This window comes from Monodon monoceros, unplaced genomic scaffold (assembly GCF_005190385.1).
Source record: "Monodon monoceros isolate NGI ecotype Baffin Bay Population unplaced genomic scaffold, NGI_Narwhal_1 Super_Scaffold_18, whole genome shotgun sequence".
Classification (NCBI taxonomy): Eukaryota; Metazoa; Chordata; class Mammalia; order Artiodactyla; family Monodontidae; genus Monodon; species Monodon monoceros.
In genome coordinates, this window is record NW_021703774.1 from 135,602,809 (window position 1) to 135,630,226 (window position 27,418).

The 27,418-nt window shown below is 53.6% G+C and overlaps 1 protein-coding gene across 2 annotated transcripts in view; it reads right to left on the reverse strand.

Moving 5' to 3' along the window:
• ACOT11 (acyl-CoA thioesterase 11) overlaps positions 1-27,418 on the reverse strand; it is a 52,870-nt gene that overhangs the window by 1,837 nt on the left and 23,615 nt on the right. For both annotated transcript variants that reach the window (XM_029229637.1, XM_029229636.1), the window contains exons 2-15: positions 20,123-20,327; positions 19,054-19,123; positions 13,126-13,186; positions 12,261-12,359; positions 11,658-11,793; positions 10,057-10,213; positions 8,744-8,863; positions 7,162-7,306; positions 5,640-5,699; positions 4,750-4,812; positions 4,333-4,416; positions 3,167-3,300; positions 1,095-1,226; positions 369-495 (exon numbers count right to left, since the gene is read on the reverse strand). In XM_029229637.1, the coding sequence (XP_029085470.1) occupies positions 369-495; positions 1,095-1,226; positions 3,167-3,300; positions 4,333-4,416; positions 4,750-4,812; positions 5,640-5,699; positions 7,162-7,306; positions 8,744-8,863; positions 10,057-10,213; positions 11,658-11,793; positions 12,261-12,359; positions 13,126-13,186; positions 19,054-19,123; positions 20,123-20,261 (1,527 nt within the window). In that variant the 5' untranslated portion in view covers positions 20,262-20,327. The remainder of the gene's footprint in view (positions 1-368; positions 496-1,094; positions 1,227-3,166; positions 3,301-4,332; positions 4,417-4,749; positions 4,813-5,639; positions 5,700-7,161; positions 7,307-8,743; positions 8,864-10,056; positions 10,214-11,657; positions 11,794-12,260; positions 12,360-13,125; positions 13,187-19,053; positions 19,124-20,122; positions 20,328-27,418) is intronic.

A 27,418-nucleotide genomic window follows, 5' to 3' on the forward strand; every position in this document is an offset into this window, starting at 1 on the left:
CGCTTTAGTTAACACCGACTGCCCTGCTGAGTTTTATGGGCGCTGAGAGCCATATAAATCCTTCCTAGACAATAAGTAAATGAGGAGATAGAATTTTAGATCAGAACCCAGGGCCTCTGCCCTCTGTGTCCCGTGCTTTTTCCAAGACCCTGCAGTGGCCTCGGGCTTAGCACAGATTAGGTCTTAATGAAGGCTCATTTTCAGCCCCTGACACTCCTAGGCTCCCCTGAGCTGGAAGAGAGAGACTGCTGGCAGGCAGGGGAGCCTGAGTCGGGAACTGTCTGAGCTGGACAGTGCTGAGTTCTGGACACAAGTGTGGCTTTGGGGTGAATCTGGGTGGGAGGGGGAAAGGAGACACCCAGCCTCACCTTGGTCAACTGGTCCCCCTCGTGCCAGAAGCAGAAGCCTGAGCAGATGGTCTCCCCACGCCTGTACTCCGAGGTCTCGAGGTGCGTGGGCAGCGTAACTGACCTCATCGCAATGACATAGGGGTCCCTGGAATGGAGGAAGGGTGTGGAGGGGACACAGGAGAGGGTGAGGGCCTGGTTCCAGAGTCTGAGGCACACAGAGCCTGGCTCTGGGCCAAGCTGGAAAGAGGAGATGCCTGTTGGTTAGCAGCTCTGAACTCACCAGGAGCCAGCGTGACTGCACTGTGGACTTTCTGGAAAAGCCCCTCCACTGCAGACACTCAGGAAGCAGTGTTGCTCTTTGGGATTTTTGTGCTTCATCTTTTTGCCTGTCTCTAGCAGAAGTGATGCCATCTCTCTGGCATCCCCACCATGGCACAGCTGACAGCCTCACCACCCTTCAGCCAACACAGGGCCTTCAGAGGCTGGAGGCCAAGGAGTCAGCCATGTGAGAACTGGCCTGTCTGTGGCCTGGGACAAGGCACCCTCACTACCCCAGGGACAGAGACCACCCCGCTTTAGAGCATGAGTGACTAGAGGAGCCAGGCATCCCCATGTCCTCCATTCTACCCACAGTAAGACCACTGCGGCCAGTAGGAAGCAGAGGGCTGACTCTAGGCTGATGTCCCCTCCCTGGGGAGGAAGATGAGCCCTGCCCACCTCCCACCCCAGAAGGCAGGCACGCACCTGTTGTCACAAGGCTTCCGCCGAGAGGCCAGGATCACAAAATCCTGGGGCTTGGGGTCACCGCCGAGGGCGGGGCTGATGATGTGGTAGATGGCATCATCCTCGTCCACCTGCTGCACTAGCTCCACGCTCCTGTACAAAACCCACGGGCGCCACCCCAGCTCCTCGTGTGAGAGCAGATCTGGCCCAGGCCCCCCCCGTGCTTCAGCTGCCCTGAGCAGGTGCTTGGGGGATATTTCACCCCTAACACTGCTCAGCAGGGACCACAGGAGGGCAGAAAATAAGATAAACACGGGCACACAGACACATACACAAGCAAATGGACACACACACCCGTGGGCACACATGTGCACAGACGCATAGATAGACACCCACCGATGCACACACAAAACTATGGGTGTCTGTCTATGTGCCGGTGCACATACCCTACACAGATGTGTGATGATTTAGGAGTAGTGCTGAATATTTAGTGAGCGCCCACTGTGTGCCAGACACTGCTCTAAGAGCGTTATGGGTACTATCTCACTTAACCCCACATCAGCCCATGCAGTTGGTACTCTTAGTATCCCCATTTTATAGACGAGGGGGCCGAGACTCAGAGAAATAACTCACCTCCGGCCACAGAGCTAATAAGGAAGCAGGTGTGGGACGTGCTTGGGCTGTTGGGCGCCAGAGCTATGCCCCTCAGGCCCAGGCACACTGCACGCATGTGCCCAGGTAGACACACGTAGGCTTACACCAACACGCGCACACACACAAGGACATCCACGCAGAGACACACACAACCACGACCAGACCCGCCACATTTTCCTTGCTCTCCCGCCCACCCTGGAAGCTGCCTCAGGAACGGGGCAGCTGTGGGCAGGGTGGAGGAAAGCTGCTAGGGCCTCCCTTCCCCTCAGGACACACCCCCCAATCCCATCAAGCCTCAAGATCTGATCGGGCCTTCAAGGCCCACACTAGCCCGCCTCCTCCAAGAAGCCTTCCTACCACATGCCCAACCCCTTCTCCCCAACATCCACCACCAAATCGCCTCTCAGGCTTCCAGGATGGCATGGCCAGCAGGCCTGAGGCAAACCTAGACCAGGGCTTTTTAAAGCAACTCAGCCCTTCTTGCAAAGAAACCTTATGCAGAAAGCCTGTGTGTGAACAGCTACAAGCAGGCCTGCTTTGGTGAAGAGAGATGGGGAAAGGTAGGGGAAGGCCAATTTGCCAAATATCAACTCACCAAATGACCTGCTTACTGAATTTCCAAATGCACAGATCCTTCTTATGGATACACTGAGGAATATAGGCTCCTCTTAATAAGCCATTGGAGAAATGATCAAAGAACCCCCAAAGGAGGGTGTTGGCATAACAGAAAGTGACTTGAAAGGGATTTGAAAAAATACCAGTTTCAACTCTAACATTCCCATATTAAACACTGAAATTTTGGCTATTTTCCTAAGCAAAAACTTACATGGAGAGTCAATAAATTTGGGGAACAAGTGCATTTATAGGAACAACATTTATATTCAGGAACTCACTACATTAAAAAATAACATTCCTGTACACTCATGTACATATCCACATGAAGAACTGGCAAACTTGGTAAATTCAGCAAATTGGCCATTCTCTGAGTTACCATGAGTCTGGGAGGGGTTCCCACCCACCCCCTCCACTTCCAGCTACCTCCCCAAGCAGTCCCTGAGCCCCCTCTGGGAAGGTAGAACTCCACAGAACACGCTTTGAAAATCACTGATCTATCCCTGGGTGCAAATCTACAACCCACACCTCAAGTACCCATTTTAAGAGGAGGGAAACTGAGGCCCAGAAAAGACATGACTTGCCATGGTCACAGTTAGTTAGGCCAGGAACAAGACTTAAACCCAGGCCCCCGACTCCAATTCCAGGCTCACGCTCTTCCCTGAGGGCTCAGACTACCCTTGACTCTGATGCTCACCTAACACATAACCAAGTGCCCCACCCCCACCCTCCTTGCTAAAGGCTGGCAGGCGCTGAGCACAGTGGGGGGACGGCTCAGGAGGAGACACCTGAGGGCCCACCTCCGCACCCCACCCCGCTGCCCTCACCGGTAGTGCTTGTCCCATTCGGGCCTCCGACGGAGGTCTGAGAGCAGCAGGAAGGCCTGGGCGGCGTCCACGTGCACCAGCATCTCCATGTGGAAGGAGAAGAACTTGTCCTCCTCTAGAGTGTACAGGCGGACCTGCGTGGGCCAGAGGGCAGCCTCGTTCCCGTGCCTCCTCCTCAGCCTATGCTGGGGACCGGGGCTGGAAGCTCAGGGCTGCCACTGATTGCTGTGTGACTGTGAACAAGTGACTCAACCTCTCTGAGCCTCGGTCGCATTCCCATGAAAATGGGGAGATTCAGCACAAGTGGATAGGAAGGCGTCTGAAGGAGCAGTGACTGCACGCATAAGCACAGGATGGAATGGTACTCACTACGAAATGGAACAAACTCAAACAGGCACTCAACACGAGTGAATGACTTGTGCCAAGAGAAAGAAGTCAGATTGAAAGGTTATGTACTGTATGACTCTCCGTATTGGACATTCTCAAAATAGACAAAACTAAAGGGACAGAAAACTGATCCGTGGTTTCCTGGGGCTGGGGGTGGGAAGAGGCTTGACCACAATGGGGAATGAGAGAAACTGGGGGGATTATGGAAATGTTCTGTATCTTGATTATGGTAGTGATTCTGTAACTTTATGTGTTTTCCAAACTAGTAGAATTATACAGTAAAAAGGGGAAATTTTACTACATGTAAATTATACCTCAATTTTTTTAATGTGGAAAAATTTTGTTAAAAGGAGATAAAGAAGCAGGGGCCAACACAACAACAGAATGAATCCTCAGAGCCAGGTGCCATCCAGCCCCCTAAAGTCACAGGCAAAAGTGGCAGAGCTCAAGTCCTCCCTCAGCCCGCGCTTGCCCCAGGCCCCCATCCCAGCAGCGCGTCACTGTAGAAGGAGCAGAGAGAGGGAGGACGCAGTGAGGGAGGATGAAATGGGAGGCAAGAAGGTGGGTGGGCAGGAGAGGATCCGGAGGGGGGACCCCCACTCCAGGCCCTGGTGGGGCAGGTTTGCTTCTATAACTGGGCTGGTTTCATGACCTCATCCAGCTCCTTTTAAGGAATCTCCTTTTGACTGGAGTGCTTTGAGAAGGTTTTTATGTCTCACAGTCAGCCACCTCTGGTGGCTCCGAGGAGGAAGGAAAGCTGGGAGGGTGGGGTAAGCTACCTGGCTGATCTCTGAGGACAGCACCCAGTTGTCCCTGGCCACGAGCATCTTCAGGGAGGAGACATTGTTGTAGCTCAGGTACACCTGGACAGAGCACACAGAGAAGCCTCAACTTCCGCCTTCCTCGGGGGCTCCGTGCTGGGCTGCGCTGGGGTGGGGAGAGGAAACTGGACGTGAAGGAAGGAGCCCTTGGCTTTGGGAAAGGAGGCCGGGGCTTAGCAGACTCCTCCTCCTCTTGGGGCCCCAGCTCCCTCCTGCCAAGCAAAGGGACACAGGAAAGCCCTGGGCTACCTGTGCCAGTCTTGCGGCAGCAGTATCCTGTCCCCTCCGGGCCTACCTCTAAACCCGCTCACAAGAGGGGAGGATCGGGGATCCCAACAGGCCTGAGAACGGGCCGCTCAGAGCAGAAGGCCTTACCTGGTTGCTAGGGTCCCAGGGGACAGAGAGGGGCATCTCCGCCTGCTTACAGGACACGATGTACTTCCTGGGAGAGAGGGAAAACAACAACCTTGTTCCCTTGGGAGCCCATCTCTTTCCACAGACTTCACTGCTGGCTTACTGTGTGCCAGGCCCTGTGCTCAGCCCAGCGGCGTGGGAGAGACTCCTGTCTGGCCAGGGAGACTGGATGGGCACACAGAAAACAGCAGCTGAGGACATACACACTCAGAGGCGGGGGCGGGCTGGGGGAAAGGTGCAGACCCCCAACACCCTTGCTGAGCGACTTCACTCTGGCTAAAGCGACTTCACCCTATGCCTCAGTGTCCTCAGCTGTAAAATGGGATCAGTGGTCACACCTGCCTCCTCATGGGGTCGTCACAGGGAGAACAGTGCTTGGCACATGGTAAACCCTCCATATATGCACACTTTTCTTATTAACATCGGATGGTGAATCCTGGTGCGTTGACAGCCCTTTCAAGTTTGTGAAGTGCTTTCACAGCAGAGTCATTCACACCTGGATTTGCTTCTTAAGCAATTGCATCTCCTCTCAGAGCCTTTCTTTCTTCATCTGCCAAACGGGCATCAGAGTCAATGGGAGGAACACAAGAAGTAAATTTGGTCACACCTGGCCAGGTTCAAATTCTCATTCTGCCCATCATTCCTACCTGAGTGCCCGTGGCCACCTAATCCCTCTGTCCTCGCCTGTACAAGGGGCCAGTAAGACCACTGGGTCATGAGGCCAAGACCAGAGGCTGCCTGGATGTAAAGGCGCAGCCCAGGGGAAGCACCGAAGAAACACAAGTTCCCAGGGCCAGGGAGCAGACAGGGAAGCCCTAGAGCCGTGTCCACTCGCACCGCCCGGCCCCCACTTTCCTGTCCAGGCGAATCTTCTTCCTGGCACTGGCCTCTCGGTACCGCCGCTCGCCATCCTGGGGAGAGGAGCAGAGACAGACTGTGGTGCAGGAGGGACAAACAGCTTGCCCCCGCCCCCATTACTGCCTGCCCCCTTCCCCAAAGGGCCCAAGGAGACCCTCCCTGCAGCCCTAAAGTGAAGTTCAGATCTCACCAGGGCAGCCTGCCCAGGACAGTGCCCCGTCGCTGAGCTCCAGCCCCAGCTTCCCCTGAGGCTCCCTGAGTGACTTTGGGAACACCACCTGCCCTCATCGTACCTGCTTCCTCCTCCGTGAAAGGGGATCCCCAAAGTGCACTTATAATGCTAAGAACCCACATTTATTGAGTACTTGCTATGGGCAGACATGCTTCTGAAGTGTTTTCCATGCAAAACTGCATCTAAGCATTATGATAACCCTCTGAGGTTGGCACTGGTACTATCCCCAATTATTTTATTTCATTTCATTTCATTTCATTATTTTAATTGCCTGCACTGTGCGGCTTGCGGGATCTCAGTTCCCCCACCAGGGACTGAACCCGGGCCACGGCAGTGAAAGCCCAGAATCCTAACCACTAGGCCACCAGGGAACTCCCAGTACTATCCCCATTTTACAGAGGAGGAAACTGAGTCACGGAAAGGCTAAGTGGCTCAGCCAAGGTCACAGGGCTAAGGAGTGGGGACAGGAACAGAACCCAGATGGCCTGAAACCAGAGCCCACCCTCTGAACCACTACTTCTAACGTCTCCCAACTCGTGAACTTTAAGTGGCAAAAGCCTGAAAGGGCCTCGTGGACTGCCTACAGTCCCACCGCCTGCCAGGCTCCCTGCTCCTCCGGCCACCACCCATCCTGACTGCCCAACGCCCAGCCCTGGAGCAGGGGTCTTCACAGCCCATACTCAGTCTTGTAAGGTGGGCGGGCTGGGTGGGTGACCTTCCTGGAGAGAAGGGGCAACCTCTCCAAGGTCACTCCCTGGCCCCCCAGAAGCAAGACCGAGCTGGGCCCAAAGGAGGCACAAGGGAACATGGTTTAAAGCCAGCCTTGAACCCAGGTCCCTGACTCTCATTTCTACGCTTTTTGCTCCCCTGTCACCATAGTCAGAGCAGTCGCCACATACTCAGCCCGGAGCAAGGTCAGTATCTCCCCAACAGCCCTGCGAGGCAGGAACTGCAGATACACCCTCTTTACAGATGGGGAGTGAAAGCTCGCAGAGGGCACCTGCTAGAACGTGGCCAAGGTGGGGTTCCAACCCACCTCTGACCCCAAAGCCAGTGCTCTTACAGCTCTGCAGGCTCATGAATGCCTGTTAACACCCAGCACGTGGTCTGAGTTCTTCCAGGAAGCACAGGGTGCCTTCCTTGCACAAGGAGCATCCCCGGGGGCGGGTTATACCGGGGCACTCGGGGCTGGCTGTGCCCCAGCAGAAGGACAGAGCTGGGTCCACTCCCCAGTCCTATCACCCTGGGCAGAGAGGGAGGGGGGCTGGTAGTGGGGCACTCACCCCAGGCTGGGGCTGAATCCAGGGCAGCATCTGAGGCTGGTTATCTGCATCGAGGACCACAAAGGTCATGAAGGCACTGTTGATGTGCCGCCGCTGGGTCTCGGCCTCCTGGCGGTAGGCCTCCACACACACGCCCACCTCCATGCTGAGGGGAAAGGAGGGCTGGTCTCAGCTGGAAAGACCTTCCCGAGGCCACCCCCTCCCCAACACGCACGCACACATGCACAGAGGCACACACGTACTCCTGCAGTTCCTCCCACAGCCCAGATCAGAGTCCGATGGGCAGGAAACCCAGAACTGTTCCCTTTCAACAATGTTTACAGAGTGCCCACTGTACCCCTGACCCCATGCTTGTCACTGGGGTCACAGAAATGAATAAACCAGTCCAGTCCAGGTCCTCACGGGCTAACAGATAGGGGATGGGGCAACAAACGTCTATATAAAATACGTCACGTAAGCTGCAAAGGGTGATGGAAAGACATAAGAAAGGAGGTGGAGGGGCAGAGGCTAATTTGAGAAAATGTTCATCATACATCTAATTCACCAGCCCTCTAGCCGTAGCCACGCCCCTGACAGCTCGCCGCTGCTGTTTCTGTATCTCCGACTGTCTTTATGAATAATAAAAGAGCAGCCACCTCCATTCCCCCTCACCTAGGAAGGTCTGTGATCCCAGAATGTAGACATTATGCAGATGGGGAGATCAAGACCTAGAACAGGGCGCTAACTTGCCCAAGGTCACACAACAGTCAGGAAGGAAGAGAACCTGCAATAGGAACCAGGCCTCACAGCTCCTACCTAGTTCAGGGCTTTCCCCCTGCATGACAGTAGAATGTGTGATAGTCAGACTGTGAATAGTAGAATAATAATAATTATTTTAATAATAAGCAGCAGGAATGGCTGACCTTCACTGAACATTTTCTCTGGCATTCGACCAGTAACCCCTCATTGAATCCTCACAGCTACGAGGTAGTTGTGGTGAGCCCCATTTTATAAGTGAAAGAAATGAGACTCAGAGGGGTTAAGTAACTTGCCCAAAGTCACACAGCTGATAAGCCGTGAACCAAATCTGAACCCAGGCAGCCTGGCTCCAGATCCCTCACTTTTAACAACTACGCTATCATTGAAAATGACCAAATCTTTGAAATCGCCAAGAAGCTTTCATGGGGGTATCAGAATTCATTCCAAAGGTAAGGGCTCTGGGAACTAACTGCTGTTTTAGGAAAAGGGTAGGAAAGGGTTTGATAAACAAGGGAACACTGGCAAGAGGTGGCCCTGTGACCTGAGCATCCACAGTGTGGCATGGCAGGACCAGAGACAGGAGCCAGGGAGAGAGACAGAGACACACCAAGCACATGGTGTGACCTGTGACAGCGGCAGGCACAGGGCTCGGGAGGCCAGAGAAGGAACATCAGAGCTGAATCTTGGTGATGGTAAAGGGACCCAGCAGCCAGGCAGAGTTCAGATCTCATAGACCTCGTCTACAGGGGAAACAGTTCCTGCAGTTTTGCAGTAAGGTCCCTTCTTATGTCAGGAAGAGCCCTCAACCCCAAGAGGCCCCATCTCACCCATCCCAGCCCCATACCTGTTCTTGAAAGCGTTGTTCACGATGGCCTTCAGCACCAGACGGTCCCCAACCTGGGACGGGCCCCGGAAGTGGAACATCTCAATGGCCTTCAGCGTAGGGTGGGCATGGCACAGCCGGCTGGAAGAGGCGGGGGTCAGGGGGACAGGACAAATGCCTCCAGTGCTTCAGCCACTGGCTTCGGCCAGCCTTCTCCTGCTGCCCCCATCCCCAGACCCAGCCCAGAACCACACGTACCACCCTCTGGCCCACCCACTCCCACCCAACCCAGTGACAGCTCTGCCCAGAGGAAGAGAACTAAAGTCCAATATCACAGCTTAGAATACTGAGGTCTATGTGCGTAGCTGGAAAAAAGCTGAATTTGAGGTGACATAGGAAAGGGCAGGGCTCGCGGTAAACCTTTTCCTTCTAACTTTTACACCCTAGCACCTGCTTTTCCTACTATCTGGAAGCCCTCCCCTTACCCAAAGCTACTCGTCATCCAAGGCCCAGATGAAGTACTCCTCCTCCAGAAAGCCTTCCCTGACTATCCACACTCTGACCCTCCTCTGAGATCTTATTACTCTCATAGCCTGGTCTGCCCAAAATAGCATTGCTTATGTACTGTGTCCACAGGTTAAACACAGAGGAGGGGCCATTGGAGCTGGTCTCTAAAGGGTGAGGAAGAATTTGCCTGGCTGAGGAGGACGTGGGTTGGGGAGGGCACTCATGGCAGAGCGAACAGCAAGTACAAAGTCATGGAGGTATGAGAGTGTCAGTTAGTGAATGTCAGTTATCATAACTATAAAAACAAGCCCCGATACTTAGAGCAGAACAAGACCTGGACTGGCACAGAGGTTATAGGAAAAGGAAGTAATTATTTCCACCTCTAGGGAGAAGGAAACAGTGAAAGAGGCTTCATGGAGGAGATGGGCAGGATTTTAGCAGACAAAGAATACTGGAGTTGGCATGATGGGAAGCCAGCCAGGAGTGAAGGCGGGGGATGGGAGCATGGAGGATTGGAAGGGGAAAGGCAAATGGCTTGATTTGCAAGAAGTGTTAAGATCCAGGAAGCAAGCAAGAAGGGCCAGGGCAAGGGGAGGCCCTGGTGCCAGCCGGGGGGCTTGGCATTTCCCATGCCATGATGGGAACCACGGAAGGAATGGTGAGCTCACAGAAAATCATTCCTCTCTGGTTCTCTGGGTCTGAAAGAAGAGCCAAGCTTCTGAAGGCTTGAATGCCAGTACCAAGCTGGGGTTTCTCCCGCAGAGAGAGCTGGCCAAGGGAAGGAGGAAGAGAAAGGAGGGGAGGCACAGGCAGGGCACTTCCCTCACCTGGCTGCAATGGTGGCCACGTTCTCCATCCAGGCCATGATCTGGCCCCCGAAAGTATTGCCCTGGTGATTGGCATGTGGGGGCAGGACCAGCTCCACACTCTCCACTCGGGTCTTCTCGGCTGGCACCATGCGACTACAGTCTCTGCTCTCCAGATCTGACCAGAGAGGCGCAGAGGGAGGGAGGCGGGGAGGTGAGAAAATTCCCAAGGGCAGACCCTCCCCATGCGCAGCCCAGGACCCCCATGCCCACCAGTCCACCCCACACAGATTCTTTTATTTATTCAGCACCAAGGAGGTGCCGTGCATCTCCCATCTCCCGGGGGGGGAGAGCTCATCAGGGAAGGCCTGTGAAAGAGGTAGCCTTTCACCTGGCTTGCAGGCTGCTCAGAGATGCCACAGGCAGGGAGGAGGGGAGGTTGAAGGCCTGAGCCAAGTTCTGGAGACCAGACAGGCAGGACAGTCACAGGGAGCAACGAGGCCTTGGCTTAGCTGGAGCTGAGGGCAAGTAAAGGGACAGCACCAGATGAGACTGAGTGGTCAGCCAAGGGCCTGGATGCCAGGCTCAGGCATTTGGACTGACGCTTGGGTAGAAGGGCTGTCAAGACAGGAGGGATCTACAGGGGCTGCAGTGGGAATGGATGGTTCCCATGGGCCTTGACAACTGTAGAAAGAGCTGGGCCTGCCCAGCCACGGCCTCCGGGCCCAGCATAAATAACAGCACACGGAATTCAGAGCACAGCTCACTGCCTTCACTGGCGTTTGCCACTTCCGCCTGCTCTCTCTCCACTCGGGGCAGCTGAACTACCCTTGGTTGGTCCTAAAATTGCCTCCTTTATGTTTCAAGGATGACTCTGCATTCTAGTGTTCTGGACATCAGTGAACAAATCCAAGGTGACCCCTCTAGGCCTTTGCCCAGCCTGTGCCCTCTGTCAGAAAACCCTGCCTCACCTCTCCACCTGTCAAAATCCTCCCAGTCCAAAGTGGACCTTTGTGTGCTGGTACAGGACACTCTCCAAGATATGCTTTAAGGGGAGAGAAGCAAGATACAGAACAGTATGTACTGTATGTTTACTTTTGGGTAAAAAGAGAGGCAAACTGGTAGGTAGTGTGCTTAAATATGCAGAGAATACTTCTGGAAAGATGCCCCCAAATGACGAACAGTAGCTGCCTCTGGAGGGAGCCTTGGTTCTGGGGTAGAAGAGAGTCTTGCTTTTTACTCTATCTCTATGCCTACACCTATCTCTATCTACCTACCTACCTAGCTACCTATCTGTTTTTTGAAAAGTCCTAGGGTTTCAAGGCCAAGCTCAACACTACCTTCCCAAATACCTTGACTCCTAGAGACCCAAATGCATTTAGCGGATTAAAAGGGTTTTCTGTATGTCCCAGCTCCATCTTCATGGCTCCTGGGAGCTGGGCGAGATGTCCAAACGCTCCCTTTTCCCCAAAGGAACCTTGAGGCAAGAGGGCCATCCAGGCCTGAGGCCACCCATGGGTGGACATCCCAAGGGGATTCCCTTCCTCCCTCTGCTCAGTAAGGGCCCAGGACAGAGGGGGCCATGCAGGACATGGGCTGCCTTCCCTATGCATGGCGCTCACCATCCTGAATGACGCAGTTGGCCAGGAGGTCCTTGATGGTGTCTGTGTAGACCAGCCGCATGCGCCGGCGCTCGGCTGCCACGCTGTGCTCTGTCTTCTCCTCCTCGGTCCACAGCGTGATCTGCTTCAGCTTCACCTGTGGCAGGGGGTGAGATGGGGGGTGCTCAGGACAAGTTTCCTGGAATAGCGTGAGAGCCTGTCCCCCAAACAGCCATCTCACGCCTGGGGCTGCTGGATGGTTACAAGTCTTGCCCCCTCTTTGTCCCCATCTTCCATCTCCCTGTTGACTGATACATCACTTTCATCCTCCAGTGTCCCTGTCCCCATTCTTGGGCAAAGGCACTGTGGATGGGGGGTGTTGACGCAGGACATGGGAGGCAATGGAGAGAACTGGAGGATCCTGGGGTGCGAGGTGCACAGGGAGAGGTGGGGAAAAGCAGAGCGGGGAGGCGCCTGGGGTTCAACCACAGCACGGGGTGGGCCTTCTTCTGGGGATTCCCTGCTGTGCCTCCACCTCTACCCCTCCACCAATCCCCAGAATCACCACGTAGACAGGCACCCAGGTGGTCCGGCAGCATCGGGTGGTCAGGTGTAGCCACCTACCTTGGAGACCTCCCGGTGGGCCACAAAGGTGGCCAAGGCCTTGCACACGCTCCACTGCTTGTCAGAGCACAGGTCCTCGGAGGCCACCTGGATGCCCACCTGGAGAGGAAGAGCAAGGTGGACGACTGAGGAGGGAGGAAACAGAGCTCACCAACCCGAGGGCCTGCAGGTGGAGACAGCAAGTCCCACCCCAGGCCTGGCTTCTGATGCTTATGTGTCACCTACCAAGTCCAGGGGGCTAGAGACCTGGGGTAGGTTCTGATTCTGCCCCTGGCTCCCTGGGACACCTTGAGCAAGTCACTTCCTTTCTCTGGGCCTCAGTTTCCTCATCTGTAAAATGGGAATGATGGGGCCCTCTTCCAGAGCTCACAGAGCCCCGTGCATCCCCGAAGAGTCCTCCCATTAAACCTTCAACAACCCTGCTGCATAGGAATCATGTTCCCATTCTACAATGTGCAGACAGAGGCTGTGGGAGGTAAGCTAATGGACGGAAGTCTAGCGCCCTCCTCCAGACCACTGCCTTCAGGGTCAGGCACAGCGGCTATCTTCCCTGTATTCCTGAGACCACCTGGCTGCTGAAGAGAGGGTCTGAGACTAGGTGTGAAGACCCAGAAGGCTGGAAGTCAAGGCTCACATTGGAATCTACATGGCTTGGTGACCTGGGGCAAATCCCTTCCCCTCCCTAGCCTCAGTTTTCCCTTCTGTATTATGGATATTGGACATTGCCCTAGGATCCCCCCAACCCTGTCAGCTGTTTCAGAACTCTGCTGCCTCAATCAGGGCACTGTGAGTGTGAATGTGAGTGTGCCCGAGCTGGCGGCTGAGAATGAAGAGGAGGTAGAAACCCACCCACCCACCTGCTCACCTCCATACTGGAGTTGAAGGCCCGGTTCACCCTGGCCTTGATATTCACCACTTGTCCAACACTGAGGAGAGAAAAGCAGGAGGTAAGCTTTCCAAGAGGGGACAGAGGGAGAGAACAGGTGTCTCTGCTGAGAGGAACTGGCAGGAGAACATCATGGCATATGGAGCATATTCACATCTACCATGTCACTGAGTCCTCAAAGCAAACCGGCAAGACAGTGTTAGCACCTTATTCTACAGGTGGGGAAGCTGGGGCAAGAGAAGTGGCATGATGTCATTCATCTCCCCCTTTCTCCCGCTTCCCCTTGTCCAATGAATGCTCAAGCTTCTCTTTGCTCTCAGCTCAACAGTCCTTCCTAAGGAAAGCTCTCCCTACCCTCCCGGAGCCCCATAAGGTTCACCCTCCTAACACTTCTTCCAACAGATTGACCTCTGTCTCCCCCACTGTCCTTAAGCCCTGATGGGGCAAGGATCATGTCTGTTTTGCTCACCACTGAATCTTCAAGTCCTTGCACATGGCACAAGGTAAGCCATGAATAGTGGCCTACTGAATTAATGAATTCCACAATTATTGAATGCCTACTAAGCACAAGATAACTATAAACACAGGGTAGGAAGGGAAAGAATACCTACTATGTGCCAGGTACTTTGCACAACCTCATTTGAACCTCAGAACAAGTTTGGCAGGTAGGTTTAGGGGGGACTGAGTATCAGAGAGGGTAAGCCATTTGCCTAAGGTCACCCAGCTAAAGATGGACAGAGCCAGGGTTCTAGACTGATTCTACTGAGCACCCCAGCCCTGCTCTTCCCAGCTGCAACTGTCCCTCTGGAATGACTCCCAGGTCCAGATGAACATCAGAATCCCTGAGCGAGCCACTTTGCTGCCCTGTGCTGACTTTTTTTAAAAATTATTTATTTATTTATTTTTGGCTGTGTTGGGTCTTCATTGCAGCACGCAGGCTTCCTCTAGTTGCGTCCAGCGGGGCTATTACTCTTCGTTGCAGTACACGGGCTTCTCCTTGTGGTGGCTTCTCTTTGTTGTGGGGCACGGGCTGTAAGCACGTGGGCTTCAGTAGTTGTGGTGCACGGGCTTAGTTGCTCCGTGGCATGTGGGATCTTCCTGGACCAGGGCTCAAACCCGTGTCCCCTGCATTGGCAGGCGATTCTTAACCACTGCGCCACCAGGGAAGTCCTGACTTGTTCATTTCTGTTATTATTATTATTTTTTTAGTAGTTCTAATAGTCAGGTAGGGGACTATCATTTTTAGGAGATGCATGCTGACATATGGAGGGATGAAGTGTCATGATGTCTGCAACTTACTTTCAAATAGTTCACACAACAGTGATACTGTGGATTCCATTCCAGACCATGGCAGTAAAGCAAATATCGCAATAAAGCGATTCACACAATTGTTTTGGTTTCCTGGTGTATATAAAAGATATGTTTACACTATACTGTAGTGTATTAAGTATGCAATTGCAATATGTCTAAAAAGCAATATACATACCTTAATTTAAAAATACCTTCTTGGGACTTCCCTGGTAGCGCAGTGGTTAAGAATCTGCCTGCCAGTTGAGGGGACACAGGTTCGAGCCCTGTTCTGGGAAGATCCCACATGCCACGTAGCAACTGAACCTGTGCCCTAGAGCCCGCGAGCCACAACTACTGAGCCCGCGAGCCACAACTACTGAGCCCGCATGCCACAACTAATGAACCCCGTGTGTCTAGAGCCCGTGCTCCGCAACAAGAGAAGCCACCGCAATGAGAAGCCCGCGCACCGCAACAAAGAGTAGCCCCCGCTCATGCAACTAGAGAAAGCCCACGTGCAGCAATGAAGCCCCGATGCAGCCAAAAATAAATAATAAATAAATAAACTTATTTAAAAAAAAAAAAGCTTTCTTGCTAAAACATGCTAACCATCATCTGAGCCTTCAGCCAGTTGTAATCTTTTTGCAACAGTAACATCAAAGATCACTGATCACAGATCACCATAAAAAATATAATAATAATGAAAAAGTCTGAAATATTGCAAAAATTACCAAAATGTGACACAGAGACACTAAATGAGCCAATGTCGTTGGAAAAATGAGGTCAATAGATTTGCTTGATGCAGGATTGCCACAAACCTTCAATTTGTAAAAAAATGCAATACCTGCAAAGTGCAGTAAAATGAGGTCTGCTTGTGTTTATCCACATCCAGATAAAGCAAATTTAGCGAAGTGCTCATTATTAACTCTCAGTAGGGATGATCACAGCTTTCTATAATAATTTTGAAAGTTTTCATAATAAAAAAGTAGAAAAAAAAAACTTCCCTCATCCCCCAAGTAAAAGTAAGTCTATTTTTTGCAGTGCTAAAAAAAGAGAAAGAAGTTTATGACCCTTCCCCTTCCTCCTCCTCCCCTCCCCCTCTCTAGCCCTTCCGCAAAGCCAAGCAGTAACCCATTTGGACTCCCAAGCTTCTCTTCCTTCCTGACTGTCCTCCATCTCACAGCTCAGGCCAAAACTGGCTCCATCCCCAGGGTCATTGCCCAGCCTCCTTGGGCCCCCTTCAAGCTGCTAATTTCCCAACACCCCTCCAGAGGCAGCTCCAACAAACAAACATGACCCCTGTTCAAGCCCTTCCCCAAGACCAATTTACTAGCAGGGGACAGAGGAACATGTTAAATGACACCACAGTGATGCTAACAGCAAAACCCAGATGATGAAGAACTCTAGATAACCAGGTTTCTTCAACAAATAAACTTTGGGTTTCCCTGGTGGCGCAGTGGTTAAGAATCCGCTGCCAGTGCAGGGGACACAGATTTGAGCCCTGGTCCGGGAAGATCTCACATGCCACAGAGCAACTAAGCCCGTGGGCCACAACTACTGAGCCTGTGCTCTAGAGCCCATGAACCACAACTACTGAAGCCCACACACCTAGAGCCCGTGCTCAGCAACAAAGGGAAGCCACCACAATGAGAAGCCCGCGCACCGCAGCAAAGAGTACCCCCCACTTGCCGCAACTAGAGAAAGCCCGCGCACAGCAACGAAGAGCTAACGCAGCCAAAAATAAATCTATTTATTTAAACAAACAACAAACAAACTTCAAGAGAAGACAGATAGAGAGGGAGAGGGAGCGGGGAGGAGAGGGTAGTTGGAGAGGGTGTTGTGGGGAGATGTAGGACCTAAGGGTTAAAAAAAAGACTTAAGAGGGGGCTTCCCTGGTGGCGCAGTGGCTGAGAGTCCGCCTGCTGATGCAGGGGACACGGGTTCCTGCCCCGGTCCAGGAAGATCCCACATGCCGCGGGGCGGCTAGGCCGCTGAGCCTGCGCGTCGGGAGCCTGTGCTCCGCAACGGGAGAGGCCACAACAGTGAGAGGCCCACGTACCGCAAAAAAAAAAAAAAAAGACTTAAGAGGGAAGTCCCTGGTGGTCCAGTGGTTAGGACTCGGCACTTTCATTGCCAGGGCCTGGGTTCAATCCCTGGGCGGGGAACTAAGATCCTGCAAGGCATGGCCAAAAAAAAAAAACAACATTTAAAAGACCTAGCAATCAATTGCAACCTGATTTGCATCCTGACTTGAGCAACAAAAATAACTGTAAAGCAAAACAAAATTAAAAAACAAATTCATGAGACATTGTGGGCAACTGAATGCTGACTGGATATTTGATGTTAGTGAGAAACTGTTCATTTTCTTTAGGTGTGGTAGTGGTATTGATATTATGTTTTAAAAAGTTCTTATCCATTAGAGATACATTTTGTGATATTTTAAATTTTTTTTTAGAATTTTAATTAAATTAAATTAATTTATTTGTTATGTTTTGGCTACGTTGGGTCTTCGTTGTGGCGTGTGGGCTTTCTCTAGTTGCGGTGAACAGGGGTTACTCTTGGTTGTGGCACACAGGCTTCTCACTGCAGTGGTTCCTCTTGTTGCAGAGCGCAGGCTCTAGGTGTGCAGGCTTCATTAGTTGTGGCACGCAGGCTCAGTAGTTGTGGCACACAGGTTCTAGAGCGCAGGCTCAGTAGTTGTGGCACACGGGCTTAGTTGCTCCGCGGCATGTGGGATTTTCTCAGACCAGGGCTCAAACGCGTGTCCCCTGCATTGGCAGGAGGATTCTTAACCACTGCGCCACAAGGGAAGTCCTTTGAGATATTTTTAAATGGCAAAAGCAAAAACAAACAAAAAAACCTTCCCCAGCTTTCCTCAGGTATGACCAGGCCTTTCCTGGCCACCAATCACGCTCCAGGCCTCTCCCCAGCTTACGATATCCTCTTCCCAGGATCCTCTCCAGTTTTTCCCCCCACCCACACCCTTCTCTTCCCAGACTCACCTCCACTCCACTGGGTCCCGCAGCGTGTCCATCCATCATGTACACACCCCACCCCAGCCTTCTCTATCCCTTGCTCCTCCAAGTGCCAGATCTCGTGTTGGCAAGGGAGACCCAGAGCTGGCCCGGACACGGCTCCACTGGCCTACAAATTGTCACTACACACAGTACTGGAGCCAGCTCAAACACCTCCTCCAGGAAGCCACCCTTGACTACCCTCTGTGCCACTCACTATACCCACCCCCAGACATATAGGCAATGAGGCCTGTTTGTTAAGAACAAGGGCTCTGGGGCCAGACTGCCTGGCTCGTAGTATGTCCTGGGTTCTCCACCAGCTGTATGACTTGAAGCAAGTTACTTCACTTCTCTGTGCCTCCGTTTTCTCACCTGTAAAATGAGGGTACTAATAGCCACGACCTCATAGGGTTGTTCTGAGGACTTAAGTTAATTAAAAAGACATTACAAATAACGCATCAATATTGGCTTATTGTGACAGAGGTACCATAGGAATGTAAGATGTTAATAACAGGGAATCTCGGTGTGGGGTATATGGGAACTCTGTACTATCTACAGTGTTTTTGCAAATCAAAAACTATTCTAAAATAAAAGACATTTAGAAGAAGTATTACAAAGCACCCCTATGCAGAGATCATTATTACCCTGGAATTCACTGCTTTGAATTGAAATTATGTTTCTCTATCTGCCTCCCTGCATTCTGGGAGCTCCTGGGGCACAGGGACTATGTTCCAGTTGACTTTGTGGACCCCAAACCCAGCATGGGCCCTGGTCCACAAGCAGTGATGAATGACTAAATAAGAGGATACAGGGACTAGCCAAACTTTTTCCTTAACCACAACTTGTGGGGCACCAGGAAGTCCTGAATAAGTCCTTGGCACCTGATGTCCTAGGCACTGAGATGGTTTAAGAGCAGACCTGGAGGCCGAAGCACCATATGCAGCCCTGCAGCCTGTCCTGGGCAGAGGGCTCAGCATATGCTCCCTGGGTCCCAGCAAAGCTGTGCAGAGACAAAGCTCAGCACCGTGTAATGAAGAGTCTTCTAATCAGTACAGACAGTTAAAAAAAAAAAAACCCGAAAACCCAAAAAACCAGGAGGTAATGAGTTCCTCATCCCTGGGGGTACATAAGCAGAGGCTGAATGGTCCAAACTTCTGGGTCAGGCTCTGCCAAGGCACCTTATCTAGGGACCTCCCTACAGTCTGATGACCAATGACCCACAAGAATGTCCAAGCTCAAAAAGGAATTCACTGATTAAGTCTAACCCCTTCCATTTGGAAGATAAGAAAACTGAGGACCAGAGAGAGAGACTGCCTTCCCCAAAGTCACACAGCACCCCATGACACTGCCTCAGCAGCACCCAGCTCCAGGCCTGGCTGAGGGAGCTGCCAGCTACAGGGCAGCTGCCAGCCCACCGCCGTCCCAGAGACCTTGCAGACGAGACGGGTCACTGCTCACCAAAGGCTGCCCCCTCTCCATCTGCAGAGGCCCTCAGTCAGCTGAGGCAGGTTCCAGGCAGCACACAGGCTGAGCAGGCAGTAGATGGGGGAAGGGCTCTGGACTCGTGATGGGGAGGCCAAAAGGAAGGGCAGGAGGGGCCACTTACCTAATGGTGTGCTCAAAATAGATATCGTCCATGGAGGCTGTGACGCAGGGGCAGCCAGCATGCCTCTCCGCTGGCGTCAGGAGAAGAAAGCACGTGTTAGCAGCCTCCCCATGACCCAGGCCTCTGATCAAACGTCAGACCGCCTAGCTAAGGCCTGCCTCCTCGCCCGTGCTCCCACCCTTCTTTACTTTCCTCACCGTGATTACAACACCCTGACCCTGTCTTACGTATCTGGGTTTCGTCTGTCTTAGTGCCTCTCCCTCCTGCTAGACTGCATGTCACTTGAGGGCAAGGATTTTTGCCTGTCTTATTCACTGCTGTGCCCCAGTCCTGGAGCAGTGCCGGGCACGCAGGAGATACTCAATGAGCAGCTGTCGAATGAATGAATGATGACGCCATGCTATTCCACTTCCTGACCTCCTAGAGTGCCCGTACCCCTGTCCAGTCAACCTCACCCACCTTCGTCTCCTTGGCTGAGTCATTCTTCCTCTGAGGACTGTGCTCCCAGGCCTTAGTCCTCCTAGAATCCCTTCTCTGCCCCCAGGGCTGGGGCAGAGCCTCTGGTCTGTTCTCCCAGAGCCCTGCTTCCACCTCCCTTTCCCAGCTCCCATCAGACAGTGCTGGGGGGCAGTCAGTCTCCTGTCTGGCCCCCCCATCAGACTGTGAACTCCCTGTGGGCTGGAGAATACTGGGGCACCAAAGGCAACGAAATGAGCTCAATCCAGCTCCACTCAACTCTACTCAATGCCACAGGCTTTGCTCACAGCCAGCCTCGGAGCAGCCACGTTGAAGGCCGCGCTGTGTCAGAGCAGGGACCTTAAGTTATAGTACTCAGACCTCAGGTTATAGTACTCAGACCTCTGGGGGCCTCCGGGCAAGAGGCTGGGCCCGAGCTGAGCATGGAGAACTTGAAGAGGGCATCGCAGGCAGGTGGAGCAGCCTGAGCAAAGTCTGGGATGAGGGAGGAGGGTGGCACTTGGGGACGGCAACCGTCTCTGAAAACTGGGGCCTCTCCTCTGGGTGTGTGGTGCCGGGGCTGGGAGGGCAGCTGTGCCGGGCGCGGCCTCACCGGACAGGCAGGCGGTGGTGTCAATCCACTTGAGCAGCTGCCCGACGCTCAGCTCGCCACGCTGGTTGGTGTGGCAGGGCAGCACCAGCTGGCTCATCTGCACCTCCGTGGGGTTCCGGTAGCCCTCATCCTCTGCCATGTTGTTGTTCTCAGTGCGTGAGGCCGACTTCCGGGATGCACGGTTGGAGAACACGGAGGCCAGGCCCTGGGGAACAGATGAGGTGGTCAGCTCACAGCAGGGTCTCCCAGATCTGCCAGTCCCTGAGACCCCAGGGCCACCCGCCATAAGACCCCCGACTCCAAGAGTGGCCACCACCTTCCAGCCCAGGGTCTCAGACCCCCAGGGGCTCTCTGGATGCCCTTATGCCCAGCGTCCTTTTGGCCAACAATTCTGTGTTAACATAACCTTGGACCCGAAGGAGGGGGCTGGGAGAGAGGGATGCAGCCGAGAATTAATTCAGCTGGTGGGCCAGCTTATTCAAATTTTGCCTCAGATTCTCCTTCATTCTGGAAAGATTCCCCCTCACTCTTCAGGGAGGCCCAGTGAGCCCTACAGCAGTCAAGCCTGGGGATTTGCTCCTATTTCATCCTATAAGAGCCCCTTCCTTGGGCCCCTCATTCTTCAGATGACATCAGTAGCAGCATCTCTGCTGGGTGCGCATCCGTCATCAGCTCTACTGACTGGGAGGGCTCTGAGCGGTCACTGACCAGCTGGCTGATCCCGACCAGGGCTGGAACAGCTGCCAGCTGGAGAACCAGCAGAGAAAGTCCTCAAACTCATGAGTTAGAGGAGGAGTTTCTGCCCAGGGCCCAGCTTGTCTCACTCGCCAGGCAGCAGAGGTGGGGAGTGCCTAGCAGTCCCCTGGATGGGGCGGGATGAGGAAGGGCAGCCAAACTGCCGTCCTATCTCTCTCATGACACTGTGAACAGAGGTGGGGACGCCTGCCTGCGTGAGTAAAATGACAGGAGGGACGGGCATAGGGGTTCCAATTTTCACGGCCAATGCCAATTGTGGTGACGATAAGTCACCGCTAACATTTATAAAGTGCTTATTAAGTATCAGATACTCGTCTAAGCACTTTACAAGTACTAATTCAAATGTTATCCATACAACAAACCTCCGAAAGAGGTACATTATTATCTTCATTTCAAAGATGAGGAAACTGGGACTTCCCTGGCGGTCCAGTGGTTAAGACTTCACCTTCCAATGCAGGGGGTGCAGGTTCAATCCCTGGTCGGGGGGGGGGGGCGGGGGGCGGGGCTCGTGGCCAAGAAACCAAAACATAAAACAGAAGCAATATTGTAACAAATTCAATTAAAAAAAAAATAGTTGAGGAAACTGAAGCCCTAGTAAGTGCCAAGCCCAGCTGTGACCCACAGAGTCTGAGGTCCTACCCATCACAGTACACAGCCTGCAGGACCTCCTGGGGTCCGCGATGAGGAATCTAGGGCCCTGGATGCGGATTCAGCAGCAAAGAGCGCTGTGACCCGATGTTGACCCTGCCACTGCTGCAGGATGTGGGCAGTGACGGCTTGGGGCAAGGATGGGTCTCAATCTGGGAGTCTATACCCTTTGGATAACTCCCTTCACAAGGATCCCGTAGCTAATTCAGTCAATTCAAAACACACCGAGTTAACTTGTTTAGGTCACTGACCCCCTAAGAGGCAGAACTGGGATTTGAACCAAGTCAGTCTGACCCAGAACAGCTTGTGGGTTCCCAGACAGGCAGCTCATTCCCAAGAGTCCCTGGGTACCAGGCTCAGTGCTAGGGACCGAAAGGAGAGAGAGGAGGGCAGCTGCGCCAGGAGCTCGCAACCTGGGTGGGGGCCTGCGGGTGCCAGGCTGCCAGGCTGTTGCAGGCAGCTCCCAGGCCGCTGCAGTCCAAGCATCAGGACCCGTCACCATGGTAACCACTGCCAAGGCATTTCCGGCCGGGTGTGCACTGGGGGCCTGCTTGGATGTGGATGCGGGTAGCTGGCTTTCTGGGTGTGGGAGACGGTAGAGCAAGGAGGCAGGCAGACTCCGTTCACCCACACTCTTCCCAACCCCTCCCATGGCTAGAGGTTCTGGGCAGAACATTCCAGAAAGAAGCCCTGGAGAAAGCTAGGGCAATGGGGGAGGGAAAATGCAGAGGGTAAGGGGGCAGAAGAAAAGCAGAGCATGTGGAGTTTCTGGGTGGTTCTGTATGTGCACACAGGGAAGCCCCCCCAGCACAATGTCCCTGCTTTAAAAGCCTATTCTCATCTACTGCCTCACTGGATACTCACGAGGCAGGCAGAGGGTGAAAACCGTTTACCCCATTTTACAGATGAGGAAAGTGAGGCTGGAAAAAGCCCTAGACCAGCAGTCAGGACATCTGAATTCCAATCCTCTCTGCTTCCCACCTAGCCCATACCCACTCCCACCAGCCTCCTATTTCCTGTTGTGCAAAGCCAAAGTCCCATCCATTGGAGTCTACATGCCTGGAGGCAGGATCTTTGCCTTACCCATTTGTTCATTCATTCATTCACTCATTCATTCACCGAGCACCTCCTCTGTATTGGACCCTCCCCCAAACACTGAGCATATAATAGAAATTGGGCCAATCCTTTGCGAAGCTCCTACTCTAGTGCTTATGCTTAGAAGTACCTGGCACACGGACTTCCCTGGTGGTGCAGTGGTTAAGAATCCGCCTGCCAATGCAGGGGACACAGGTTCGATCCCTGGTCTGGGAAGATCCCACATGCCACAGAGCAACTAAGCCCATGCGCCACAAATACTGAGCCCGCGCTCTAGAGCCCGTGAGCCACAACTACTGAGCCCACGTGCTGCAACTACTGAAGCCCGCGTGCCTAGAGCCCGTGCTCTGCAACAAGAGAAGCCACAGCAATAAGAACCCATGCACCGCAACAAAGTGTAGCCCCCGCTCGCCGCAACTAGAGAAAGCCCGTGCGCAGCAGCGAAGACACAATGCAGCCAAAAATCAATCAATAAATAAGTTAAAATTTTAGGGCTTCCCTGGTGGCGCAGTGGTTGAGAGTCCGCCTGCCGATGCAGGGGACACAGGTTCGCGCCCCGGTCCGGGAAGATCCCACATGCCGTGGAGCGGCTGGGCCTGGGAGCCATGGCCGCTAGGCCTGCGCGTCCGGAGCCTGTGCTCCGCAACGGGAGAGGTCACGTCAGTGAGAGGCCCACATACCACAAAAAAAAAAAAAAAAGAAGAAGAAAATAAATAAATTAATTAATTAATTAAATTTTTTAAAAAAGAAGTACCTGGCACACAGTAGGACCTCATCAAAGGTTTGTAATGGAATGTCTAGAGGCAGACTTGAGTTCAAATCCTAGCCCTGCCCCTCATGTGCTATGTGATCCTGAGCAAGCCCCTCCCCTCCTGAACCTCATCTGTCACTCACCAGGCAGGGGCAGGGGGAGACTGCCAGTCCTCAAGATATCCCACCCTTGATGCCAGGATTCTGGGATCTAGTCCTGCAGGGCTCTGGCAAGGCCAGCTGAGCTTTCCAATGAGGAAGCTAAGGAGCCCGGTTACCTGTCAGGCAGGAAATACTGTACACTGAGCAGGGCTGAGCTCCCACCCCACTCCCCCCTGGCAAGCTAAGGAGCAAGCCCCACTGTGCTGTGCTCCCACTTCCCTCAAAGAGAGGAGTGCAGAGCCCCCGGGCTGGAGCGCGCGCAGGGAGGCAAAGCACAGCCTCTCAGACTACAACTCCTTCCTTGGGCTCCAAGGCAGTCTGCCACGTCAGGGCAGGCAAGGCCAGGCCTCCTTCTAATCCCATGGTGGGCAGGCATCCAGCCCGGGAGGCAGGGGCGTGTGTAGCCCAGGCAGGGTTTTGCCAATAGGGCCCCAGAGCCGAGCCATTCCTCTCAGGGCCAGTCACGGGGAGAGCAGAGGCCCTGGTCAGAGTTAGGGCCTGGGGCGGCCAGGCAGGCTGCGCCAAGACAGCTGACAGGGAGGACAGAGCCTGCACGAAGGTGGAGAGGGCATCTAAGGGCCAGGGACATGCGCTCTCAGACGGTAGCCATGCCAGGGGCTGGCTTCCAGCCGCAACAGACCCGGCCAGATTTGATAATCCCAGACTAGGCCCCAGCTGGCTACACTGTGGTCTCTGTGTCCCTGCTCCTCAGCCAGAGGCATGGGACAGAACTGCTGGGTCAGAGCAAGAAAGGCCACTTTGCTCAATCCCTTCACACCTGGGGAAACTGAGGCACACAGAGGGAAAGGCTTGTCCTGGTAAAGCCCCCTAGGCCAGGGCTCCTTCTGGGCAATTTAACAACAGGCTACACTACAGACTTAATCTGGATTTCCTCCCTCCCCCAAGTAGCCAAGTCTCAGTGACCCAACCTCCTTAAACTCTCAGTCTAGCCCCCCTGCCCTGATGTGTTCAGGCCCCCGCACTGCTCACTCACTGGGTTATTTCCACAGCCAGTCCACAGGCCTCCAGTAGCTCTCCACCTTCTTCCAGGCCTCTGTGCAACACCAGAAGGATCTTTCCAAAACCCAAAGCCACCAACTAGACAACCACAACCTACAGCGTCCTGCCTTGCAGGGAGGCTGGACCCAGCCCTTGCAACTGGGACTTCGTTCTGTGCCTTAGGACCACACAGACTTTTCTGAAGAGCAAGCCTGAGCAGGCATCTCCCCTGCTCAAGACTCCTCGATGGCTTCCTGCCGCTCTCAGGATCGAGGCCCTACTCTGTAGCTGCTGCCACTGTCCCCGCAGCTGCTCTCCCAGCTCCAGACCACGCTCGGTTCCTCAGAGCACGCTCTCACCCCACCTCCGTTCCTCTGCCACATGGGCACTGCCTCTGCCTAGGATCCCTTCACCTGCGCTACTTGCCGAGTGACTGCTTCCTCCTCCTCCCTCTTCAGCACCTCCCCCTGCCTTTTCCCCAGGGAGAGCTAGGGCCTCCCTGGCCCCCACAGCCTTACTGTCTCCACACGGCACTGACCGAGCTGTGCAGTCACTGATTCAGAGCCGCCTGCCCCAGCAGACAGGCATTCCCACAGAACAGGGATAGAGTCAGGCCTGGCACAGAGCAGGTGCCAAATAAACGCCTATGGGAGAGGAAAAGGGTGATGACAAGGGCGGCCTAGGAGCTGAGACTTGATGACGAGGACCATCTGAGGTACAGGGAGGACTACAGAACAGCAGAAAGGAGACGCAGGAACAGCTGGGACTCCAGTGATGGGAGTGGCCGGGGCAAAGGGAAGCAGGTGGGGAAAGTACTAGGTACCTGTTTGGGTGCAGACAGAGGGAGGGGCCAAGGAGTCCCCAGAAACCACGGAAGACCCCTGGAGAAGGGCGCAGCCTACAATGATTAGCGGGAAAACGTAGAGACCAGCCAGCAGAGACATCTTAGTGCCTTCAAGAACCATCTTGAAGGACTTCCCTGGTGGCGCAGTGGTTAAGAATCCACCTGCCAGTGCAGGGGACACAGGTTCGAGCCCTGGTCCGGGAAGATCCCACATGCCGCGGAGCAACTAAGCCCGTGCGTCACAACTACCGAGCCTGTGCTCTAGAGCCCGCGAGCCACAACTATTGAGCCCACACACTGCAACTACAGAAACCCGCACACCTAGAGCCTGTGCTCCACAACAAGAGAAGCCACTGCAATGCGAAGCCAACGCACCACGACAAAGAGTAGGCCCCGCTCACTACAACTAGAGAAGGTCCACACACAACGACAAAGACCCAAAGCAACCAAAAAAATAAAAAAGAATCATCTCAAAGAGCAGGCCTAGAGCAGAGGAGGCCCACCTACCCTGGAGGGGAGGAGCTGGCCTGGGCGACCGCTCAGCTCACCCACCATGACACGGGGCTGCACTTGGGCATCAGCCTGGCCTGGACCCAAGTCCGGTTCCACAAATAACTTGTGTGACTTCAGGCAGGCTGCTCAGCCTACCTCTGTGGACTACCTACAGTTCCCTCAACTGTAAAAATGGGATTATAATACCTACATCCAGGGTCATCATGGGGATGAAATTAAACTAGATCAAGTGTTCAAATCTAGCACACGCCTGCCACGTGGCTAACATTTATTGAGCACTTAGGTTAGCATTATAAACTGAGTTTGGGCTTCCTACAGAAATATAGCTGGGAGACACCTAAACAGAGCTCAAACCAGACTGTCTACATAGTACTTTCTCATGTATGAGTTCACCAGAGGCTCACAGCAACCCCATGAGGAGGCAAGACCAGTAGCTGATTTGAGAGGTTCTGTGAGAACTCAGAAAGCCAGCAATAGTGGAGCAGGGATTCAAGTGCAGGGTGCAAGACCCCACACGGCCTTGCTCCCCCCACCCCACTCTCCCGCCTGGCCTCTCCCCAGGGGGTGGGGACTGGAAGGCAGGCAGGCAGCAGGGAGAAGTGCCTTGGCCCACCGCCAGCCAGGCCTCATGAAAACCAGGCACTCCTGCAGTGTGAGGGAGCTGCCTCAGCTGGTGCCCTGTCCCCACAAAGGTGGCTCCAGGCTCTCAGAGCGACCAGCCACTTCCCAGTGGTTTTCTCACCAGCAAGGCAGGAGCATCTGTCAACCTCCTAAACACCCCTTCAAGTCTATTCCCTGTCTTCTTCCCAGAAAAGGCTCTGAGGTAGCCTGCGCATGCACACAGACTGCACACACACAGGGCTCCATAATGCAAACAGAGCTAAGGAACAAAATAAGGGAGGAGCAATTATGTTAGGAATCCAGGTGCACAAAGATGCTACCATAGAGAACTGCATTTGGCCTTGAGATTCCCAGTAGACAAGGCTATAAAGGACAGTAGTGGATGCACTCGTCCGTGACACCAGCTAGAGGACTGGGAGGACGTCGGTCGCCTGTTCCATAGGCTTTTTTTTTTTTTTTGCGGTACGCTGGCCTCTCACTGCTGTGGCCTCTCCCGTTGCGGAGCACAGGCTCCGGACGCGCAGGCCCAGCGGCCATGGCTCACGGGCCCAGCCGCTCCGCGGCATGTGGGATCTTCCCGGATCGGGGCACAAACCCGCGTCCCCTGCATTGGCAGGTGGACTCCCAACCACTGTGCCACCAGGGAAGCCCTCCATAGGCTTTTGATAGTCATATATATCAGATCATACCTTCATTCTAGAAGATAAATAATGGTCTCCAGCGCCCTATGCACACATCCTCATTTTACTTCTAGCTACAGGGTGTGTTGGCACTTGACATTTTTCAAGATTTGGGGGTGAGGAAGGTAGAGAATTAAATCATTATTTTTTACTAAGCACCTCTTATATGTCATTCATTTGGTTAGCACTTATTGAACACCTACTATGTACCAAGTTCTACGCTAGGAG